The sequence below is a fragment of the Akebia trifoliata genome, chromosome 5 (assembly GCF_017979445.1).
Source record: "Akebia trifoliata isolate Shusen 1 chromosome 5, ASM1797944v1, whole genome shotgun sequence".
Classification (NCBI taxonomy): domain Eukaryota; kingdom Viridiplantae; phylum Streptophyta; class Magnoliopsida; order Ranunculales; family Lardizabalaceae; genus Akebia; species Akebia trifoliata.
In genome coordinates, this window is record NC_141379.1 from 11,517,963 (window position 1) to 11,542,413 (window position 24,451).

Below are 24,451 nucleotides of genomic sequence, written 5' to 3' on the forward strand. Positions count from 1 at the left end.
CTTTTTGAATGGGAATCTCACTGAGGAAATTTACATGACCGCCCCTCCTAGAGTATTGCATAATCCTGGTAAGGTTTGCAGACTTAAGAAGGCCTTATATGATCTCAAACAAACTCCTCGAGCCAGGTTTGAGAAATTCTCTATAGTCGTAAGTTCACTTGGCTTCCGCTCTAGCGATCATGACGTTGCACTATTTGGTTGCTCCACCTCTACTGGCCACACCTTCTCTTTTACGTTGATGATATGATCCTCACAAGTGATAATACTAATTGAATTGCCCTCTGCTAAAACTTCAATAAAGCCATCAGTTTGAGATGAAGGATTTAGGGACCCTTCGCTACTTTCTTGGCATTGAGGTAGCCACCTCTCCTAAAGGTGTCTTCTCTCTCAATCCAAGTACATTGCTGATATCGTTGAGATCACTCACATGAGTGACTCTCATATTGTTGAGACTCTTTTTGACCTCAATGCACGAAATACCTCTTCTAATCATATTCCTCTACCTAAATCGACTCTCTATCACACCATAGTTGGTAGCTTGGTCTATCTCACCATCACTAGACCAAATATTGCATATGTTATCCACATTGTTAGTCAATTTTGTTTCCTCTCCTACCACATACATTGGGCAGCAGTTGTTCGCATTCTCCACTATCTTCGGGGCTTTCTCCATCAAAGTTTATTTTTGCCCTCCACTTCTGCTCTAGAGCTTCGAGCTTACTCTAATGTTGATTGGGCTGATGATATCTTTGATCACAAGACCACCACTGGCTTTTGTGTTTTTCTAGGACGACTCTCATTTCCCAGAAGAATAAGAATGACATAGCGGAGTGTAAAGTACATCATGATTATGAACAAGGAAGAAGATCACCATCTTCAACTAGTAGGATTACTAAAATCCACAAGAGGAAAAGGTCTAAAACCTTTTTTTTTTAAATCAGAATTTATTTTTATTATTCTCAATTTCCAAATTTGGAGTTCCTTATATAGATAACTCCATCATAACAACTTAGAAACCTACTAAAAGACTAAAAATAAGCATTCCTAACCTATCTATAACATAATAGTAATCCAATTGCAACTCAATTTGAATATTTCTAAACACTTCTAATTAAAGTCTAAATAATAAAAACAAATTTTAAAACAAATTAGGAACTAACAGGAAATAGTACTCCTAACATAATTATGAAATTAAAATCCTAATAGAACTAGAAATAGAAATAGAAATCCTATTAAAACTCTAACTAAAATTGTAGATGTCCTACATCAGTCCCTCCACTTGAAAAGAACTCGTCCTCGAATGAACTAATGGTAACCTATGAGAATTTGGTGCGTAATACTCAAACAAATCTTGTACGTTGAAAATCCTCGAGATAGCCATATCATTAGGAAGATCAATGACATAAGCATTATCATTAATTTTCTGCAAGTTCTTGAATGGTCCAATTTTCTTTTGCTTTAATTTATTGTACGTGCCTACTGGAAATCTCTCCTTGCAAAGATGAACCATAACCATATCACCATCTTTGAATACCTTTAGCCGACGATGTTTGTTAGCGCTAGCTTTATTCTTGCTAGTTGATTCCTCCAACTGTTTCTTGACATTAGCATGAATTGAAGTCATCTTTTCAACCATGTGATCTGCAATAATGCTCATACTAGGTAACTTTGGTAGTGTAACTATATCCAATGTGTGTGTAGGACGTCGACCGTACACAATTTCAAATGGTGGTTTCCCAATAGAACGATTATAAATTAATATATCATCAAAATAAACAACCACAAACCGTCCAATGAAGGGTTTGAGTACCTGATTCATCACCCTCATAAACATACTTGGCGCATCGGACAACCCGAATGGCATCACCAACCATTCATTCAAACCGTCTTTGGTTTTGAAAGTTGTTTTCCCTTCATCACCTGGCCTAATGTGAATTTGTTGGTACCCACGCTTTAGATCTATTTTAGAAAACACCTTAGACCCTTCAAGCATATCAAGCATGTCATCTAGTCGTGGTATAGGGAACCTGTACTTCACGGTTATTTTGTTGATGGCTCTGCTATCTATGCACATCCTCCAACTCTCATCTTTCTTTGGAGTCAACAAAGTTGGGACAGCACATGAGCTCATACTTTCCCTGATCAATCCCTTACTAATTAATTCTTCAACTTGATTCTGTAGGATTTCAAACTATTTTGGGCTCATCCTATAATGTGGTAGATTAGGCAAACTTGCACTAGGAACCAAATCAATATGGTGTTGAAGATCTAGGAAGCCTATCTGGAAAGTCCTCCGGTACAATCCTCTCAAATTCTACCAGCAAAAGTCTCACCCTTTTAGGGACTTCCTGAACCTTATCTTCTTCGCTCTCCACTACTAAGGCATACATATCTCCTGTTTCCTTGAACTCTTGTAAGATGTCACTAACAATCAGAAGGATTGTCCCTCCACTTTAGTAGTTTTGAAACGATTCTCTCCTTTCATAGGGGCAAGGACAATTTTAATCCCATCCTTATACAACATGAAAGTGTTGCTCTTGCCTCTATGCGTGGAATCTACATCATACTACCAAGGTCTACCAAGTAGCATATGGCAAGCATCTATATCAACTATGTGACAAATAACTTTACCCTTGTAAAATTTCCAATTGAAAATAGAATTTTACAACTTTCAATTACCTTTATTTCACCTACATTCTTGATCCAACCGATTGTGTATGGGACGGGATGCTTCTCGATCCTCAACTGTAGTTTGTCAACCATGGTCTTAACACAATGTTTTCACTACTGCCACCATTTATTATTAAATCACAAACCCTGTACACCTAGTCCGGAAGATATTATGTCTTTGCGAATCAATTTCTTGCCTTGGTATATACATCAATCTATGAACAATGAGAGAAACTCTTTCGTCTTCGTGAGTCCAAGTCTCTTGTTCTACTTCTTCCACTTCTTCTTCACGATCCAATTCATCATCATCTACGGCTTCAACATGAGTTGTTAGATTGGCTGCTGGACATTGTGAGCACTCGTTAGAACGAAGTCCTAGTTGATTGCAACGATAAAACTTACTCAGTCGTGGGTGGGCATAAGGATTTGAAGATGAACTCCGATTAGATTGGGTATTTCCTCGAAACGATGCTTTACCTCGATTCAGTTCCGATTCCAATATTGTCGTAGTGATCACAATCTTCTCAAAGGCCTGATTCCGCCAACTTGGACGATCCAATTGGGTTTGAACTCTTGTTGCTAATTGAACTACATCATTCAAAGTGTAAACAAACTATAACAAAGCCCCCTTTTTAGATGGCCACGCGCAATCCACTCAAAAACCTATCTACTTGTGATTTTGTTTCAACAAGATCATTACGAGCTGACAGTCGAAAGAATTCAGCAACATAGTCCAGGATTGAGTATTTCCATGGCGACAATTTTGGTACTATTAGAATAGTACTTGATTATAGTCCATAGGAAGGAAGCATGCCCTCAAGAGTTGTTTCATTCTCTGCCAAGTTCAAATTGGGGCTTTGGCTTGTCGAGTTCGTGACAACTGCAACTAATCCCACCAAGCCGAAGCTCCTCCTCTAAGCTTTGTAAGCTACAAGCTTAACTTTCTTTTCTTACACAATATCCATGTAATCAAAAAAAATTCCACCTCCAAAAGCCAATCGAGAAAATCCTTTATATGAAGTTGACCGTTAAAGGAAGGAAGATCAACCTTAATACAGAAATCTCGATCTTGCATTGCACCCCTTCGTTCACCATGTTGAAGTACTATATCATCAATTTCTTCATCACTAAACTCACTTTCATGGCTCACCTACAAATGTTCATAATCCTCGGTCCTTAAACATACTAATCTCTATCATTAGGTATGATTCGTTCATTACCTTAGATCTGATTCTTATGCAAAGCATGAGTCAATTGCTCAATTGTGATATGCATAGTTTGCAACGACCATTGAGTCTCCTGTTGGAAGGATTCGAAGGTTCCTATGGTTACTACTCGATGATCTGGAGCACCATCCATGAGATTTGTCGAACTTGATCCGTCTTTAGTTGCCATAAGAACGAGGAACTCTCGCTCTAATTCCAATTGACGTAGCGGAACGTGAGGTAAATCACGATTATGAACAAAAAGATCATCTTCAACCAGTAGGATTACTAAGATTCACAAGAGGAAAAGGTCTGAAACCTTTTTTTTTTAAATCAGAATTTATTTTTATTATTTTCAATTTATGGATTTAGAACTCCTTATATAGATAACTTCATCATAATAACTTTGAAACCGACTAAAATACTAAAAATTCACATTCCTAACCTATCTATAACATAATAGTAATCCAATTGCAACTCAATTTGAATACTTCTAAGCACTTCTAATTAGAGTCTAAATAATAAAAACGAATTTTAAAGCAAATTAAAAACTAACAAGAAATTGTACTCTTAACATAACTATGAAATTGAAATCCTACTAGAACTAGAAATAAAAATCCTACTAAAACTCTAATTAGAATTGTAGATGTCTTACATCAAAGAATTAGTATGTTGTTTCTCGTTCCTCCACAGAAGCTAAGATAATTTGGCTATGTTGGTTGTTTTCCAATATGGGTGTAACTCTCTCCGACCCCACTCCTATGTATTGTCATAATAGGAGTATGATTCAGATTGCCCACAACTCTGTGTTTCATGAGCGCACCAAACATAGAGATTGACTGTCATCTCACCCATCACCATTTTCAGCATCCCACCATTTTTTTTTATCAATAAAGATGAATTTATTGATAAACAAAGATAGCGAGGGGGGTCGAGGGACCCACCCAAAACAAAGAAAACAACAACAACAAAAAAAAAGCAAAGCGCAACACAAGATACAAAAACTATCCCGACAAAGAACACACCCTATCCCATCTCGCAACAAAATCCTCATAGAAGACCCCCTTAAATTATTTATTAAGTTTGCTCCAAGTGAAGAGGAGCTCCAAGATCGATAAAACCAAATGAGCAAATGAAGATCATTTTCCTTAAAAAATGCACCTATTACAATCTAACCAAATGCTCCAACAAATCGCAAACGGGATCAAGAACCACATAATCCGTTTTGATGATATGAACGAGCTTCCCCATGCCAGCCAAGAATCCAAAATCTGCTTAACCGAGAAAGGAAAACAACCCACTAAACCGAATAAAGATAACAAATGCGAGCAAATATGGTGGGCCACCTGGCAATAAATGAGTAAATGGTCCACCGTTTCCGCCTGAGATCTACACATACTGCATTGATTCAGTGAAATAAAACATCTTCTAATTAACTGGTCCATAGTTGGGAGTCTTCCCATCGCCGCCAGCCACAAAAAAAAACCAATATTTTAGGAGGAATTTTACCCCCCTAGACAAAAGTATGAGAGAAAGACGAAGCACTCCTTCGGCAATACCAAGATACAAAGATTTTACCGTGAATTTCCCATCCCTAATACCACTTCACATTCTCTGGTCATCCGAAGATCTAATATAGCTATTATCCACCAAGCAAAATAATCTCCTTAAAATTTCCACCTCTCAATCATTGAAAGATCTTCTAAACCCAAAATCTCAGTTTGTCACCCCATTTATGAAGTATTTGACAAGAGAGAAAACTTGATTCTTTTTCGAGGACAGAACAAAAAGGACTGAGAAGAGGTTTTTAAGAGGTCCTTCCCCACACCACTAATCCTCCCAAAATGTCACCTTTCTCCCATTACCGACTTTCAATTTCACTTTTTTCTTAAATAATGGATGTCTTCTTAGAATACCTTTCCACACCCCACACCCTATAGCACCTCTAGCCGGCCCACTCTCCCACGCATTCCTACTCACACCAAATTTATCCACAATAATTTTGCCGAATTCATAGAGCCAAAGTTTCTAAAATCCAAACCCTCATTCTTCTTAAGCAAACAAAGCTTCTTCCAACTTACCCAATGATGTTTCTTCACATCCTCTTTACCGTGCCACAAAAAATTCAGATAGATTCTATCCAATTGCACTTCTACACTCCTCGGCAAGGAAAACAGAGAAAAAGTATAGATATGATGCTGGCAAAAACACTTTTAATGAGAATGATTTTCCCTCCTTTAGATAAAAACTGCGTTTTCCATGAACTTAATTTCCTGCCCATCCTTTCAAGTACCGGATCCCAAATGTCTTTGCTAGTATATCTCATACCCAAGGAAAGACCCAGATAAGTTGATGGAAGAACTCCCATCTGGAACCCAATCGAAGCTGCGACTACCTCCGCCCCTACCACCCCTCCCATCACATATAACTAGTTTTTGCTTAGATTAACCGAGATACCATAAATTACTTCAAAACATCCCAGAATGCCACTTAAGAAACTCAATTGTCTCGGCGAATAGTCCAAAAAAATCAAAGTATCATCTGCGAACTAAAAATGAGAAATCACAGTACCACCCGTCTTGGTGGAGAAACCTAACAACTCGCCTCTGTCTACCACTTTATACAAAATTCTACCCAATGCTTCCATAACAATCACAAACAAGAAAGGCAACAACGGATCTCCTTGACGAAGCCCCATTGAGCTTCTAAAATACCCAGTTGGAGATCCGTTCACCAAGATCGAGAAGATTGAGGATGTTAGAGTATGTTAGAGTATATGTTATGTTAGAGTTTAAGGGTATTTCTATCTTTTCCTTTTTGGGGGGGTATTCTTTTAGAAACCCACTCTCTTCTTGTAATTGCTTATGATTTTCTAATACAAATGTTTCTCTTTTCTTTCTATTTGATTAACAATATTGAGAGGCAAGATATAACCAATTGGGAAAAAAAACAGGATAGAAATAAATAAGCAAGTATCAAGGTGTTGCTTATAGTGGATTGAAGCAGAAAAAAGAAATGGTGCAGTGAGACAGGAGGAACCTGTTTTGGTCCGCGATATTGATGTTATAATCATAAAAATAAATAAATTAATAGAACCCAATTAGAAGAAATATGCAAGTCATTGGTAAAAAATAATGTAAGTGTAAAGAGCAATAACCAAACAATGAAAATATATATAGGTTAGGATCAAGTGATAACTATTCGTTACAATATTTTTTTACACCACACCGGATGTTCACTTTTTCAATGGTTTCTACAACACCACCAAACGTTGTTGGACTTGTAAAGTGGATGGCACCCGAGCAATGTAAAAAGTGTTGAAACAAATAGTTATCCCCTGATCCCGACCCCATGTATATATGGACAAGGGGACCGACCCAAAAAAGACAAAACAACCACCCATTACACAAAGACTCCCAACGGAAGACAAATCCTCACAAAAGACCCATCTAAATTTATATAAAGCTTACACCAATAGAAAAAAAGCCCAAGAACCTCTAACAAAACATCATAACTTGAAAATTCTGCATCTTTGAAGATTCTTCGTTTCTTTTCTTTTCAAGCCACAACCCTCAAGATTGCAAAGGAGAGAAACCTCAATTCTCTTTTTCTCGAAATACATAGCATGGTCCCAACTCTATAAAAGGACTGCCAACGAACTGGGTATGGCCCAATGAATCTAAAAACGAGAAAGAAAGTGGACCCAAATAGACCTTGATAACTCCCAGTGAAGATATGGTCCATCGACTCTGCATCTGATAAGCAAAGGGAACAACCATGTGGGGTCACTAAACCCTTACGAATCAAAAATTCTAAGGTAGGAAGTCTACAGAAGGTGGCTAGCCATGCAAAGAAACAGACTTTTGAAGCAACTCGCAACCTCCAAATGGAGTTAGACAAAAAAATGTGTTGGGCAGCAGGGGGAGGGGAATTTGCAAGCACTACAACAAAAGAGCTAACTAAGAAGATTTTACTTTTAATGCAAGTTCACTCCCTCCCATCCTCTTCTGTTACATTCTTATTGGTTAGATTAAGTTGCTATGTAAATTCAACAAGCTCCGAGACCTCCAAATCATTAAAATTTCTCCTGAAAACAAAATGTTGTCCTATATGGGTTAAAAGTTTCAAAATGGGCTCATTTTTTGTGAGGATGATCTCCTCACCATAGTGATCATCCTCAAAACAAAAAATTAGTCCATTTCGAAACTTCCAACCCTAGTTTACAAGTTGAAGAATCGTGGACCATCAAATTTAACTATTAATTTGAAAATCAACCCATTCCAAAACTTCTAACCCATATAAGACAAAATTTTGGCTATCGAACGGGACCATCTCTCTCTCTCTCTCTCTTTCTCTTTCTCTCCATAGATATATATGGGGAATGCTAACGTCCACAACCTCGTGGGGACGTTAGCATCGTCCAACACTTTTTTTCTAGTTATACCCCTCCTTGTTTTGCCTTTTAGTGAAAAAGACAAGAGTATGTTAATCTTTTATATAATAAGTACATTTATTATGCCATTAATAAATGCATTTATTATGTTGGCATTGATTGCCAAAGCATTTACTACAACAAAGACTTTTAATTCAAAATACTTAAATGCTCATAGGATTTATTATGTAAACAAGTATTTATTGTGTAAAAGACTAACATAACCTTGTCTTTTTCACTAGGAGGGGTATTATTGGGAAAAAAAATGTTGCACATTGCTAATGTCCCCATGTAGTATTGGACGTTAGCATTCCATATATATATATGGAGTATAATACATATTGAGAAAAAACACAAGCATATTATCAGATATCAAATGTGAAAAATACAGAAAACATAGAAAGATGTAGTCACCTCCTTTGTACTAAGAGTTCTCAAGGAGCGGGTAGTATCTTGCCCCCTTAAAATGATTATCTGCAAAATCTGAATATTGTAGCAAAAGAAGTAAGATGCCATTGGGAAATTATAATTTCATCAAAGTAAAATGAAAAAGGGAAAATGAAGAAACTTATGTATATCCATTATACAAGTTGAGTAAGAAAAAGAAAAGAAAGAAAAAAATGAAGGCCCTCTAATACAAAATTTCAGTAACACATGTTTGAAACAGTTTAAAATCAACTCGTGCAAACCTATGAAGTCCCAAGTGACACATTCAAATGGGGTCAAGGGGAAAAAAATAGAAAAATGGTAATATCTTGAAGCCATTTTGTAGTTTCAATGAATAAGAATGTGCAATGAGAATTGTACCAGGCAAATTCACAAGTCGAACAATAAACTCCATTGTAAATTCTCTTTTTTATGCGTATTTCTTAAGCGTATTGAATAGATCATATGGGTAAGTAAAATAAAATAAAAACTCCTTTCCCAATCTCTCTTCTTCTTCATCTTCTTCATCTTCCTCCTCTTCCTCTCCAAAAGCATAAATCTAAATAACCCAACTATTCAGTCAAGTACCAAACAGCTGGTAAGGGATAAATTTGAGTATACGAATTTCTTTAAAGGTTCTCAAATTCAAAGCTAATTAGCATTAATGTTACAATGCAGAACATGGTTATTCAATCATGCAAAAAAAAGGATGGCGTTTTGGTTTTGGGAGAGTAGCATTACATCAAAGAAAAAGAGTACTTTCCTTATATTAATATAGTTTGGCATATTAAACATCTTTTAAAAGAACATCATGACCAAAGCCTTATCTCAAATATTTGGGGTCAGCCAAAATGCATAACATATTCACAAACTACAAGTCTGATATGTGAATACCACGGGTGTGATACAACTTATCTTTCTTGCTTAACATTTCCATTAAACCATAGGAGCCCTACTTTTAAACCTACATCATAATGAACTTGAGTCATAGTACAAGTTGAAAAGAAAAGGTCTTGAAAGAGTACTAAATAAAAACCAACCACATAAATAATATCCTAAGACGACCGAATACAAAAGCGAGGAAAAAAACTAGAAAGACCCCTACTTTGCTATTCTACATCATAACAACACTCTTATAGTAAAAGTTGAGAAGAAAAGGTAGTGAAATAGTTCTAAATAAAAATCAACCAACATAAATATATCTTAAGACAATTGAATACAAAAGCAAGGAAAAACCTGCATCATAAAAAAAATTGAGAAAAAAAATCAACCAGCAAATGACTAAAGAAACCCAAAAATAAAAAATAAAAAACAAAGAGCAACAGGAAAATAACCATAAGTCCATAACATACATTAAAACATTATCATCAAATCCCAAATTAAAATACACTCTTCGTGAATCACCAAATCTCATATTATATTTTGAACCCGACATTAAACTATATTTATGAATCATCAAATCGTATATAATTATCACGACCCACATTAAACAACATTTACAAACCAAAGTAAAACAACCATAAGGCAACAAAAATTAACAAATAGGCGCACAAAACATCCAAAGTTCATATTGTTCAAAATAAAAAGACTCCAGTCACGAATCCAAGTTGGGATTTATAAATTGATAAAAATGTGTTTCAAAGTTCAAACGTAAAAACAAGTTTTTTACTCATTTTATGCACTAGATCGACAAAAGAGGTCTTTCAAAAACAAAGAACGTGAAAATAAATAAACAGCCTCTGATACTCTCACCTTACGAAAAGACTCAGGCCCCATCTGCTTTTCCAACATTTGAAGAACAGCAACCTATTAAATAACAAATAAAAACAGTATGATACTAATTGAAGAAATTAACCAGCCCACAGAAGAGCAAACGTTAACTTACAGACTTCCAGGATCGAATTTTTCCATATAATCCCATGCACTGAGTTCCATACAAGCCTGTAGAAGAAGTAGAGGAACTCAAAGCAGTTGCACCACTAACATCGGCCTTACATACAGCAGAATTTGCCTGTTAAGCAGAAGTGAAATCAAGTTTTGCGACTAAATAACAATACAACAAAACCAAATTGCAATACACGTGAACTCAGCAAAACAAGTGCTTATTGTATGCATAAATGGCATTTGCCAAGCATAGAGAATTAAGAAAACATATTTTAAATAAATATTGGCACACCATACACGCACAAACCAGTAAAGGGCACATTTTCTTAATGGATGCAGGGAACTATCCATAACATGTCTCCCACCACAAATATTTCCTTTTACCGTCTCCCTTGCATCCATAACAAAATTATTAGTTGAAGGGCCTTTTTTAACATGTCAAGTAACAGGTCTTCCTTCGCAAATCTTCCTGGTTGTTATTGTATTATAGATCAACTTGCTTATGGGTCATCATCCCTAGACCCATAGAAATGTTAGAAAGAACTTACTTGTCCATGAGTATATTTTTCCTGTCATGCTACTTCATAGGAATTCTATTATACAAATAAAATAAGTTGTCCTACTTTCCAAGAAGTTTTGCAAAGCAATCCCACAAAAATCTTTAAAGACAATGCACCAACCCACCGTAAAATCTAAAGGATGCTGCAAATTTCCAGAAGGACCTGTTTGTGTCTTCAAAAGTACACCTACCATGCTCCGTTCTACCCCACACCAAACAAGCGCCATCCCAAGAGCACATCAGATACGTAGACTAACCCACACATTCTAGGAAAAGGGCCTAAGAAGAAACTACAAACATTCCAGACTACTTCGCGATGGATAAGAGGAAGTTAACATGCATTTCATCGTAGTCCAAAATGTGTAGAGTTAATTATGAAGGATTAGTAGTATTTTCAACTCCTCACTGAAAAATATGATATGTTTTAGTTTATGTGAACCCTGTATGTTCATCTATATGACCTAATTATTTTACTAGTTACTTACTGAGCTACCAAGCTCAGCCTTGTCTATTTGCCACTGCAGAGTGATTGACAGCAGCAGATGTAAGTGGTTTTTCTGGATTTCGAAGATATACTGTTATCACGAGATGTGTGTAGATGTAGACTATATAAGTGAGGCATTGTCTATAGGCATGTTAATTCTTGAAAGTCATTTTCCGTATTGATAGGTAGAATCATATAGTTAGAATATGTGGTGCTTCCATGAGCTTAGTTCACAGAGGAGATGCTGCCAAGATTTCTATAGAATTTAGATTCTTTCATGTAGCTTCCACTCTAAGAAAAATTTTGAATGAAGGAAAAAAACACGAATTATTAAATCTGAAAAGAAAATAAACATTGAGGCATTTTGGGAAGTACATCTCACTTGATTCATCCTGAAAGGTTCACACCTAGAGATTTGGGAATCCAGATCTTGGGACACAACAAGTAACCCCCAGAATCTGGCTTTTTCAGAGAGGATTTTAGACAAGGAAAATTGATTCACTGCCTTTTAGGGAAGAGATCTGATCGGAAACAAAAATCTAGGGATCCCTAATTCAAAGAATGAAACGCTCTATCTTGGTACAATTGAAGATCATAGGAGGAACAAAATTGAGTGGTTGAAACCCTTAAGAGCTGTTTGGATTTTTTGTACAAGAGAGAGAGAGAGAGAGAGATGAGAAGTTTCATCATCATATCAAAAACACCATGCAAACTTACAACCTTGTCATGCACACAAGAGATGAGAGAAAAGGGGAATAAAAAAGGTATACACTAGCATCTCCAGGCTGCTATACAAAGTGAATAGTAAATTTTAAACACCACCATAGCACAAAGAATGTATCATAGCATCAAAAAAGTTGAAATTTTATAATCGATAAAAGACCAAGGCATCATACATCCTACCTAAGTTATTTCTCCAATGTAAACCACACGAACATAAGCACATGCAAGCATCAAAAGAAAGCAAACCTTGTAGCGACAATAGCGAGCCTCATTATTTCCAAGGAATCGCTTAACAAATGAATCTGTCAAAAATCCAGCAAGACCATCCAACAGCCATTCTGCCGAAATCAACCATAGGAAGGTCAATAATTTCAATTAGTTTATAATTTTTTCCGATCAATAGTAAATCCATAATCCAGCAGTACAACTACACTTTTTAGTAGTTTACCATCATTTGGTGCATCAGCAGTGATATAAACTCCAAACCACTGTTTTGCAAGGGCGTGCGCAAGTTTGATCCTTGTATTTATTGTCTGTTTCAACAGATTGCAAACTAGATATAAAAGTCTTTATATTTGTCACATGTCAGTTTTTTAACCATTTTAACTGTTCCTATTTCAACCAACTCAAAAGGATTAAGCATAACACCTTATCCAGAAGGGGACTGACCCTCCAACCGAGTAGGCATAAAAACCGCCACAAAACATTCTTGCTAACACAGTTCTCTACCATGCAAAAATTTATATTTAAAAGATGTTGTTTGATGGGATCATGGGAGCTGTCCTAGAAGTCATCTAAACCCAAATCAGCTCAATTTGGTGATCCTAAACCTTTGGAATTTCTTTTTTTGGTCAGGAGTGACAGTCCCGGTTTTTCACATCAAATAATTAAAAACTTGTGCGATAGAACAGTCCAGATTCATGAGAATGCAGGAAACATGTAAACCAAAAGATTCATCATCATAAGGCATCCCTAAAATTTAAAATGGACACAATTTTATCATTTTATTTCAATATCCGGGACTATAATCACAAGACTACATGCTCTAAGTAATGAACTCGTCAATCATGTGCTTTCAGGTATCAACAGTTTACAGACCTGATCAATAACCTTCTCATCAAATAGAACTTGAGAACTAAAGATGCTCATGGATGCTCCCAAACTCAATGAGGATATTGTCATTTCAGGTGCGATAAAAACTTGCTTGTATGACCCAAATGGAAAGGTTGCAGAAAGGTAATCCTCAAAATAGCTGTAAAAGGGACCAAAAAGAGTATTTAATAGAATACACATGCACACACACTTACACTTAAAATGAAAACAGAAAAAACACTTGTTAACTAACTTATCGAAAAAAAAAAACTTGCTAACTAACGAAACCAGAACAAACTTCAATAGAACATATCATATGAATGGAAGCAAACCTGAATGCATTATGGAAAAATCCAACAGTATTCCGAAGCATTGGAAGGTTAGGGGATAAGCACATGTGTGATAATATACCACTATGACGGTCAGGAAAAATTGCAAAAGGTGCAACTGCCAAGGATATCCACCCAGCAGTAACTGGGACGCTTAAACTGTAAACATAGGTTTTGCGAGGAGGGTCATCCTTGCTCAAGACCTGGAAAGAACAAACATGATGCCAATAGAATGGTTAGAAACATCAGGAAATATCCAAATGAATCGATGCTTAGTCTAAAAACATTTGATTCTCAGGAAGAATATCTTTGTTCAAGGCCTACATGTCAGAAAAGGTAAACAGTTCCAAAAATAAGTAAACAGATAATAAAATCAAGGGAAAATTACTGAAAGAGGGCTAAATATTTTAATATTTACAAAAAAAGAATCTCGTTTTTCAAAACTTACCAAAAACAAATTAACTAGCTCGACAATCCGACGTTTTAGTAACTCGTTGGACTTGGACTGTCCAGCGTTTTAATGTGTTAAAATACATTGCTTTACCAAAAATGCCCTCCCAATGATTAAAATGCTGGACGATCCAGTGTTTTAATAGCTTGCTTTAACACCCCAGCAATTTAGCCTCCATTTAAAACTCTGAACAGTACAGCGACTTAATTCGTTTTTGGTAATTTTTGAAAAAAAAAATTAGATTCTTTTTTGTAAATATTAAAATATTTAACCCTCTTTTAGTAATATTTCCTAAAATCAAATGTCAGAGTTGACGAGCATTTTCTGCTCGACAAGAACCATTACAAAGACAATATTCAAAACACGCGCACGGGTCCCTTAGTGCAACTTGCTTGTTGAAAAAGTACAGTTTTGTTATAGCTTTTACCGAATTGAACATATTGTGGTAATATATAACACTGTTACTGGTATATCAGCTTTTTGATCTGTTCAAAGCTAAAAAAAATAATTTGATAAGTACTCAAGGCCAAACTTTAATGGTAGTTCTTTAGGTAATCCAGGGCAGTCTGAAATAGATGGCAAGAAATGATTGAGATAAGCAAATCTTCCCAGTCAAACTCAAAGTAAAAGATTCCAAGGAAAGGCCAGTCTGCTCTTAAAAAGCCTAAAAGGGGCATTTGTCCACTTCTTTGGTTGGTTGTTAGATCAGAGTGTTCTAATGTAATTACTCGGGCCTTGAGTGTCAAAGGGAATGTATTAGGCAGACCCTTGTAACTTTTGCATTCTTGTCGTTCACAAGTAGCCTTTCCAGCAAACCCAAGATTACAGGGATATGCTATTGAAATCCAAGAAAAGTTGGGGGGGAGTCAACATATTGGCTCCAAATAGCTTCGAATGGTAGTCCACAACCAACTCCTTGATCTCAACTTCTGATCCAAAACATCACTGTGAACTAAATCAAAACAATGTGAAGCTAATGAATCATGTATGGAGAAGGGAAGAGTTTTACTTTTTCCCATCTTACAAGTAGAGCAAGCCAACAAAGCATCATGTGCAGAAATCTTAGCTTCATTAATCAAACCAGAATTCATTAAGGTTAACAAAGTTTTCGAGTTTGAATGTCCTAATCTATTGTGCCACAATTGCACATTATTCTAAGTAGAAAGACAAGAAAAAGCCAACAAACATTAGGCTTCGATTGTGCTCTTAAGCGAAGAGGAAACAGATGCGGACAATTAGGCCCTGTCACAATCACCTTCCCCATCACCTAATCTTGTACAATGCATCCAGAATGTGAAAAAGAGACGTTACAATGATTGTCAACAAGTTGACCAATAGATAACAAATTGGTGGATAAATGAGAAAGAAAAACATGTCGTAAGGAATGAGGTATATCCCCAATGGCCATAATGGGAAGGTTTTCACCATCTGCTGTACGAACTTGGAGCCATCATCATAGTTTTAAGATTCAAGAGATGATCATTTGAGAAAGTCATGCAATTGGAGGCTCCTGAATCGAAATACCACAAGGAAGAGAAAGATGATTTTTTTACTTGAGAGCCCAATTGTGGAAAAGGCTTGGAGAATCATCTGTTGGATCATGTCAGGAGTGATGGATGTATTGGGTATACCAGACTGTAAAGACATGGAAGAAGTAAAGGCAGATGCAACCAAATCACCGGGATTAGCTTCAGCTAAAACATAATAGGCACGTGGAATACGATTTTTAGGCCTTTTTCTGCATTCTGAAATGATGTAACCAGATGCTTTGCAGTAGTTGCAAAATTTGTGTTTGCAATGAGAAGCAATGCAGCCAAAGTTCTTGCAGTTGTAACATTGAATTTTGCGCATATCTCTTGCCTGATTGTTCCCTTTTGCCGCATATGCTACTCCTATAGATCCACCAGAAGGCCGTTGAGCCAGTTTTGCTTGTGTTAATTATCTTTGTTACTCTCGCAAAAGTTCATTTAGACATATTTCCAAAGAAGATGAGGTTCTCTGCTCATTAGATTAGATCTAACAATTTCAAAATTAGATCGGAGTTTCATAAAAAAGTGATCTCTCTAATTGATCTTATGAATCTCCCAAATTCCAGATAAGGTGTCGGCTGCAACATTTGCATAGGCGATGTCTGTATATTTTGTCCATAAAGCAAGGAATCCCAAATAATAATCTTGAACAGATAAATTCCCTAGAGAATATTGACCCATCTCATGTTCTAATTGGAATTTCGAGCAGGGTTTTCTTGGTGGCAATCTTTTTTAAGGTAATCATCCCACATTCCTGTGGCAGTTTTGTAAGGCTTTAGATGCATGAAAAAATGTTAATCGATTGATCTCAAAATCCAGCTCATGATTTGGGCATCCTTAGTCTCCCATTTGTCAGCTTGATCTTCAGCTATTGGTTTAGATTGAATTCATTTATGTGTCCCCACAATTCCTTCCCTTTAAGATACAATTCGAACTGAAAAGACCATGAACTATAGTTTTTTGCCAGTAAATTGGACCAATTTGATCTCTGATTTATCCATTTGAGTAAACCCGACAGGAGCAAAAAATAATAACAGCAGACAAACTGTTATTCGATGAAGAAAGCACACAAAAAAAAAAAAATGCCCCAGACAAAATGTAAGTTTTTATGAAAACTAGTGCAAAAAATGGAGTTTCACAAGCTGGTCAGAAAACAAACCTCTGACAAGATCAAGGGATAAATTCTTTCCAAGAACAAGGGTAGATTATGTGAAATCTACTTCTGTGGATTAAAACAAATTCTTCTGAAAACTAAAACAGTCACTTAAACTTGACTATATCCCACTGTCAAGGGAAATTTTCTTTGATAAGAGCTCTGATACCATAACATTACTTTATAAAATAAACTGGAAAAGTTTGAATGAAATTGGATGATCCCAATGAGGGTCGATCCTTTCTATTTATCTTCATTGATGAATAGTTACAGGCCCTTGATTTGGGTAACTAACAAGAACCTAATCCCCTTAATTGAGGTCAATTACAAATCCTGATGATCAGAAGAATCTGCTATATACAAGGAAACTGCATAACTCCTTTTGACAAGAATCTGTTATATATGGAACTGCATAAGTATCGACTAGAATCTACAGCAAATCAGAATCATTGACACTATTTTCCTCCCTCGAGGGGCAATGCGAGCCACTCAAGGGTTTCGAAATAAAGAGATGAGACCTCTTCCAAAAAATGATCATCCTGGTGAGATATATTCCGCATAACCCTTGTGGCCACTCTCCCTGAGATGTTCTCTCTTCAGTGACTGGTGAACTTGCCACCTAGCAATTGTTCCCTTTGTCCTTTGACTAGAGATGGTTTACCTTGTTCCACCATCGCTTTAAGTCAAAAAGGAAAAAAAAAAAAAAAAACACTAAAGAATTAAACTCATAACAAAGAGGGATTGAGGACACCCTAATGCTACTTATAAGGGGCCTTCATGTGTTTTCCCTAGAGGCATATATAACAGTTGTCAGAAATTCAGATTCAACAAATGTTGCATGATGATCGAGGAATGTACTAAAAAATAACGGCAATTATTCCCCCTTTTCCCACACTTTTAGTGACCAACACACAGGTTATTACCTTAAAAAATTAAAATTATGCGAATTCCATTCCTCAGGCAATGGATTGACAATTGACCGCTAATAGATATTGAAGCATATGTACCTAAAGTGATTCTTTACCTTCTTTTTTATTGGCAGATACTTAACCTTAATGACTAACAGTCCTAGGCCCTGACATGATAGGAAACAATCATTATGTTATAACGCTATAACTAAAGGTCACTAGGCCTGGACACCTTTACCAAGAGTTGCTAGGCTCTAACGCCATCAACAATGGTTGCTAAGCCTTGATGCCCTGTCCAACAATTGCTGGGATAATGATTGTTAGGCCTATACACTTTGACCAATGGTCGCCATCCTCTAATGGTCACTAGGCCCTAACACCTTGAGCAACAATCCCAAACCTTAATTCCCAGACTAATGATCACTAATCACGACATATTAACCAACAATTATTCACTATAATGTAATGCGGGACACAAATCAAGTCAACAGTTCAGGGTTCCGACAAAAAATTTGTAATTATTTATGTTTTCACTTAATTAAGTCTAAATTTATCATTTTATCATTCAAGATTTAGGTTAGTTATTTGTTTTTAGTTTTGAGTTGTTCTAGGGCACTATTTTTATGTTTTTTGAGCTTATTTTCATGTTTTTTGGCTTATGGTTTTAGTATAATATTTTAGGAAAATTTTAGTAACTTCAATTTATCTTTTATTTAAATTTATTAAGATTGAAAAATTAAAAGAGAGAAAGTTACGAAAATTAGGTTATTTTATTTAGTATTTTAGTTTTATTAGGACTTTTGATTGATTTTCTTTATTTACATATTATATTAGGGTTTATTTACAAAGAGGATGAATGGAATAAACAAAATTACAAAAGTCTCTATTTTCTTTTGAATGTTGGTGCATTCAACATAGTTGATGCCATGAAAATCACTGAGGTGATTCCAAGGTAAGTATCATTTTTTTTTCTCTAATCTTCTTCTTATCCTCTATTGTTATTTGTTTGTTTGTGAGAGATTAAGAAACTATCAAGAACCTTCTAATGATTTCAAGAACTCAACCCATAAACTTTGTTTTCTTGATTTTTCAAGAAATCTTGAATTCTTGATTCTTGACTACTTGAAGTCTTGGATTCTTGAATCTTGAAACCCCTTTCTTGATTCTTGATTTTGATTCTAGAAACTTACAAACCCCATTTTATTTTACCCTTAATCCTTCCCCATTTTCTTTAATGCTTACTTCATTAATCTCTTTTCTAAATCTAATTCAAATACCATAAACCTTCCCCTAATCATAATTTCTAAATGTGGTGATTAGAAAATTTGGTGTTTTACATTTCAACATATAGCCAATTGGTATTTGGAAACCATTTTCCTATTGTCGCAGAAATCCTTAACTCAATCCCCAATCAAATTTCCCTAAACCCCTTATTTTCCCTTTCTTCCCTTGACGTCCTGCATTATAATGTCATGACTAGTGGGTGTTAGGCCCTAATGCCTTAGCCAACTATCTTTAGGCCATAATGCCTTCACTAACAGACGTGGAGGCCATCTCCAAGCTTAGACATGATAAATGATTGAATAAGGACTAACGACTATGATAGTCGTACATCTGAACGTAAGGATGTAACAAGTAAAAAAGATGACAAATAGTCATTAGTTACCAGCTCTCAAATGCATGTTGTTGGAGTAGCAACATCCCCTCCATCATGCAGACGACTAATGTAGATGGCCTCCGTAAAAACATAAAGGCTGTCTAAGCGAGCAACACACATTGGATGTCTGCTCCAAGTTGGCGCCTACGTGGAGGCCATCCCTTATGTTATGTCAAGGAAGGCTCCACCACATCCGGGAGTACAAACCAATATAAAAGGATTGGTAGCATAAGGGAGACTTTTACCTTGTGGCAAATGTTAGGCCTTCTACATTAGATTGACATCTCGCACAAACAACCCATCCAAATGGCAAAAAAAAAATACTAATAATAAATAGAGAGGGTCCTAGGGTGTATCATCACTAACATGGAACAATATGTTTGGCAGATCCACTGCATCATTGATTGATCTTCAAGACCTAAATCCTCCCAAAGCAAGTCAATGAGATCGGACAATTATCCATGTGCAGTAGTAACGCATCAACCAGGTGGGGTATCAATGATCAATGGGTTAGGTGAGAGTGACCCCACTCACCTACCCCTAAAGGAGAGTAACATGGCTTCCCATGATGCAAAAGAGGGAGGACATTCCCTCTTCCCCAATAAATATCCCCCCCCCAAGTTGTATCGAGAGGGATTTGAAGAAAAAATAAAGAAAACATTATATCCTCAACAACTCTTTAAACTCCTCTCTTTTGTCCATTTTTCCCTACTCACTTTGTAGTCTTTAGCACTTTATCTCCTCATTTTCCCTCAATACCACGACGACCAAATAGCCACACAAGTGGTTTGGGTCAAAGTTAGGCTTCAACTTTTGTGAAACCTTCACGCCACATGAGCTAAGCCCTTGCCCACGTCAACAATATCCTGGATCAATTGGAAAAATGATTTTTTTTCCTTTATTGTGATAGATTTGATGAAATATAGATAATAAATGTAGTTGCTTCGACATTTTTAAATTGTTCATTACGTGGTTCAATGGCTCTCAAATACAACATCACATAATGATCATTAAATGGGAAGAAAAAAAGTAACCGTTGTTTACCAGATTCCCTAGGCATCTCAACAGCAACAAACTTGAATTTAGGATCCTAGAACTTCAAATTTAGGTAGGTCTTGACTGCACTATCCAAAAGGTTTACCTTCTCTTTCTCCTTCAGCCAAAAGAATGGTCACTGCAATTTCTTTCTCTTTTTCTTTTTTTGGATGGGTATAAAATGTCGTAAAGAGAAAAAATAACTACTATATAGGTCAAGATGAATTACTGAGAAGAGGCAAAAAAAACAAGACAAGCACAACCCATCATTGGCATCAATGAGGTTCCATGTAAATACAAAATCCTCAAATAATAGCGCTCTAAATTCTTTGAGGATTGGTGATCATTTGATCACTGCAGTTTATCAACTTTCACCAAGCGTCAAAGCTATCCAAAAGAGTGCCATCGATACCCTAAAAGGAGATACTACTGACACTAGTATGAGGACATGGGTCGCTTTGCTTCAGATTAAATCTTGCAGGAATAAATAACAGTTTCCATACCCAATACTCTAATCAGCCTCTTCATCCCCACGACCATGTCGAATTACCATCCAGTAACTCATACATAACAAGTAAGACTTCATAAACATGACCCCCCCCCCCCCCCAAAAAAAAAAAAAAAAAAAAAAATACAAGTTTCTTTCAAACGATCCAAAAAACGAATATTATTCAACTGATCGCACCTGATAGAGTAGGGTTCCGTTGCTGACAGCGACAAGATTCTGTGCAACTGTAAATTCCAAATCATAGCTGGACAAGGAGAATAGTAACATGAAACTCACATCAACTCATAAAAAATATTATAACTTATATATAACATCAAAATAACTATATACCAGCAACGTTGCGAACAATTGTCCATGCAAGGGAACCAACAGTGGGCACGCCTTATTTGATTATCAGTATGCAGCTCATTATTCCCAAAATGAATTCCGGATTCTGCTTTCTCTATCCAATAGTTGATCCGAACCAATTTCACATTCTGCACCCAATATATCAACCTACATGAGAAACCAGAAAAGTGTGAACCCTTTCACAGCAACTAATTATCCCAAAAAGGATGCTCCGATGTAAGAGGTGTTTGGATGCAAGTTTGTGCAAAAACTAGGGAAGGTCTAACCACATCCAGACTTACCCTGCATCCAAACACACACTACACACAAGATGACTATTTTTACAATCAAAAACCTGCTTGGATTCACTGGAGGATTGTGAACCGTTCTCGGCATTTTTCTGCTCTTGTTGATCACCAACCAGCTTCTTTGCTGACTTACAACACAAAATCAGTAAATTAGGAGCCATTTCTTTATCTAGAGAAGAAATGTAAGTCGAACTCGCGGCATCGGAAGCAGAAATAGTTGACGAAATTGAACTCCATCTCCTCTCATCATCAACAGATTGAAAATGCGGGAAATATTCAAACTCAGCTAGCTCTCCATCTACGGATACACTCTCGATAGTCATATTGTCTGCGTGTAACCCTACTACTCCACTCTCCGGAACCACAACTTTTAGCTCAGTATACCTAAATCAAACATAAAATTGGAGTTAAAAATTGGGAGTAACACATGCGATCGGTCCAATTGAAACAATTCAAATCTTTTTCAAGAAGAGAGTTAAAATAACCGCAAGTTTTATTTTTAGTTTTAGCTTAGTAAGTTCAAACATGAAATTGGAGTTAAAAATTTGGAGTAACACATTAATCGATTCGATTGAGTCGATTTGAATCGTTTTCAAGAAGAGAGAATGAAATTCGATTGAACATGTGAGAGACAGAGAGATAGAGAGAGAGAGAGAGAGAGAGAAATCAAACGTGAGCTTAAAAATACCCATAAATCCGAGAGTTTTCCATGTCGATGGAGAGACAGAGTTTCTGATGTTGAACAATGGCGTCCGAATTCTCAGTTTTCTGGTCTTCGATCTTCGGCTTCCGCTGCTTCGCCATTTCTTGAACCCTTTCGTAGGTTCGGTTTGCCCAAAAGCCGCTCTATTGTGAGAGCAGGCTAGCCCTATTTATAGATGCTTCCCACTCATTTGAGGTAGGGTTGACGGTACACCCTACACTTTATTATATCGTAAGCGTCTCTTTAATGTATTTTGATCGCTGTTTCTTCGGCTTTGATTAGATTTCGACTGTAGACTAATTACACGACTCACGTGCATACTATGATTGTGGGGGTGTGGTGTGTGTATACGTGTGTGAGTCAAATGGTGGGGCCGTTGGGGTGTAATTAGTGAAATTTGCTTCAAATGTGAGCCGCGGATTGGTAATGGAATGTAAATTATACCGAGTGATATACTGGATAGTGAGATAAGTTTTTGCATATCCAAAAACAAGAATAAAGGGAGGAAATAATGAAGGAAAAGAAAATGAATAATTCGATCTTTCATCACATGTTTTTTCATGGAGGATATTGAGATTCGAGCAAGTCATCTTGATGGGGTCGTAGGAGTGTAATTAGTAAAAGTTGCTTCAAATGTAAGTCTTGTTGGTACTCAAATGTAAATTATACAAATTGAACTCAAATGTAATCATACATTTTAAAAACACCTCCCTTTAAAATTGATAATATTAGGTTTACCCCCTTGCGTAATGCAAGATTGGACTTACTCCCTTGACCGTAAATCAACTTGAATTTTCTTAATGATTTACAAGTGAAATTTTGTTTTGTTTTTTTTATTTTTATTTTTTCAAAATGCTCTTTAAATACTTAAATTACTGAATCAAAATTTGAAAAATATTAAATTTTCATTGTTGATTCATGAAGGGGGAAAAAAAATAACATTGACTTATGATTAAAGGGGATAAATCTAATCTTGCATTTTGCAAGGGGATAAACCTTATATCACCAATTGTACAAGGGTTTATTTCTAAAATACCCTTGATATAATGGTATCATCTTGTCTCGTCCATAATGATATTGAGTTGACCCATGCAAATCATCTTATTGTCTCAAACATCGTAGTTTTTGCATATCCAAAAACAAGATAGAAGAGGAAGGAGAGGAAAACAGATAGTTCATTTTTTTCTTCAAAAAAAATTTCGCAAATGATATCAAGATTCAAGTGAGTCATTCTAGTTTCTAACGATTTTAAAAATCACGGATCTTATACACCGATAACATGTTTTCAAAAAACATTTGAAAAGATTTGCCCTAATCATCTTAGTATATTCATGAATAATATAATATGTTAGAGACAAGATCTTAAGTTTTCTCATTCTTCTTCTTCTTCCTTTTACATGATTTTTAGTTAAATGAAATATAAAAAACATAACTCTCTTCTCATCTGAGGCAACTAAGATGTCTCACAGAGTAAACAAAACATTGTTCGTGAATGAACAACTTAATATGGAGAGTCTAAATGAAAAAATCATCATTATGGCTTCTATGAACTTCGTGATTTTGATAGGTTGTTTAAGTCCACTATAAAATTCAGTTCAGAGAAATTGGATGACCTTTATTGTGGCGCCCCGCCAAACACTAACACAAAACCCCATGTCAGATCTCGAGATACTAGGTGGCGCCTCAAAATTTTGACATGATCTTCTCTGTTTATATTAGCATTTCAAGACGATTAACCTGCACCTGATAAACGACATACATAATCCTGCATATATACATACAAAATATAATACAAGCGGAAGCCTATATACATATAATAACGTACGATAAATTAGAATGCGAAAAAAGAAATTTATATACGAAATTATACAAAAATTCATCACTCTAACAAAAGTCCTAACGCTCAGCACAAATCTATAATACTCTTAGAAAAATTGACACTACTAGAGGGTATAACCCCAGTACTCACCAGATAACGGATTTTGGTCGTCTATCTGACCTACCAAATAGTCATCACTCTTTTTCTACACCTGCATCGTCAAGCACCAGATCTAAAACTAAAAAATAA

At 36.1% G+C, this 24,451-nt stretch overlaps 1 protein-coding gene across 2 annotated transcripts in view; it reads right to left on the bottom strand.

Annotated features, from left to right (window-relative positions):
- The window catches only part of TAF2 (TBP-associated factor 2), a 55,538-nt gene extending 33,007 nt beyond the window's left edge, over positions 1-22,531 (bottom strand). The window contains exons 1-11 of one of the 2 annotated variants that reach the window (XM_086442790.1): positions 22,369-22,531; positions 21,728-22,064; positions 21,376-21,521; positions 21,223-21,289; positions 13,808-14,007; positions 13,482-13,635; positions 12,832-12,916; positions 12,630-12,721; positions 10,619-10,744; positions 10,486-10,539; positions 8,722-8,790 (exon numbers count right to left, since the gene is read on the bottom strand). In XM_086442790.1, the coding sequence (XP_086298916.1) occupies positions 8,722-8,790; positions 10,486-10,539; positions 10,619-10,744; positions 12,630-12,721; positions 12,832-12,916; positions 13,482-13,635; positions 13,808-14,007; positions 21,223-21,289; positions 21,376-21,521; positions 21,728-22,064; positions 22,369-22,484 (1,446 nt within the window). In that variant the 5' untranslated portion in view covers positions 22,485-22,531. Of the gene's footprint in view, positions 1-8,721; positions 8,791-10,485; positions 10,540-10,618; positions 10,745-12,629; positions 12,722-12,831; positions 12,917-13,481; positions 13,636-13,807; positions 14,008-21,222; positions 21,290-21,375; positions 21,541-21,727; positions 22,065-22,368 lie in introns of those variants that run through there. The other variant, XM_086442792.1, reaches the window with a different exon arrangement.
- Between the last annotated feature and the right edge of the window lie 1,920 nt (positions 22,532-24,451).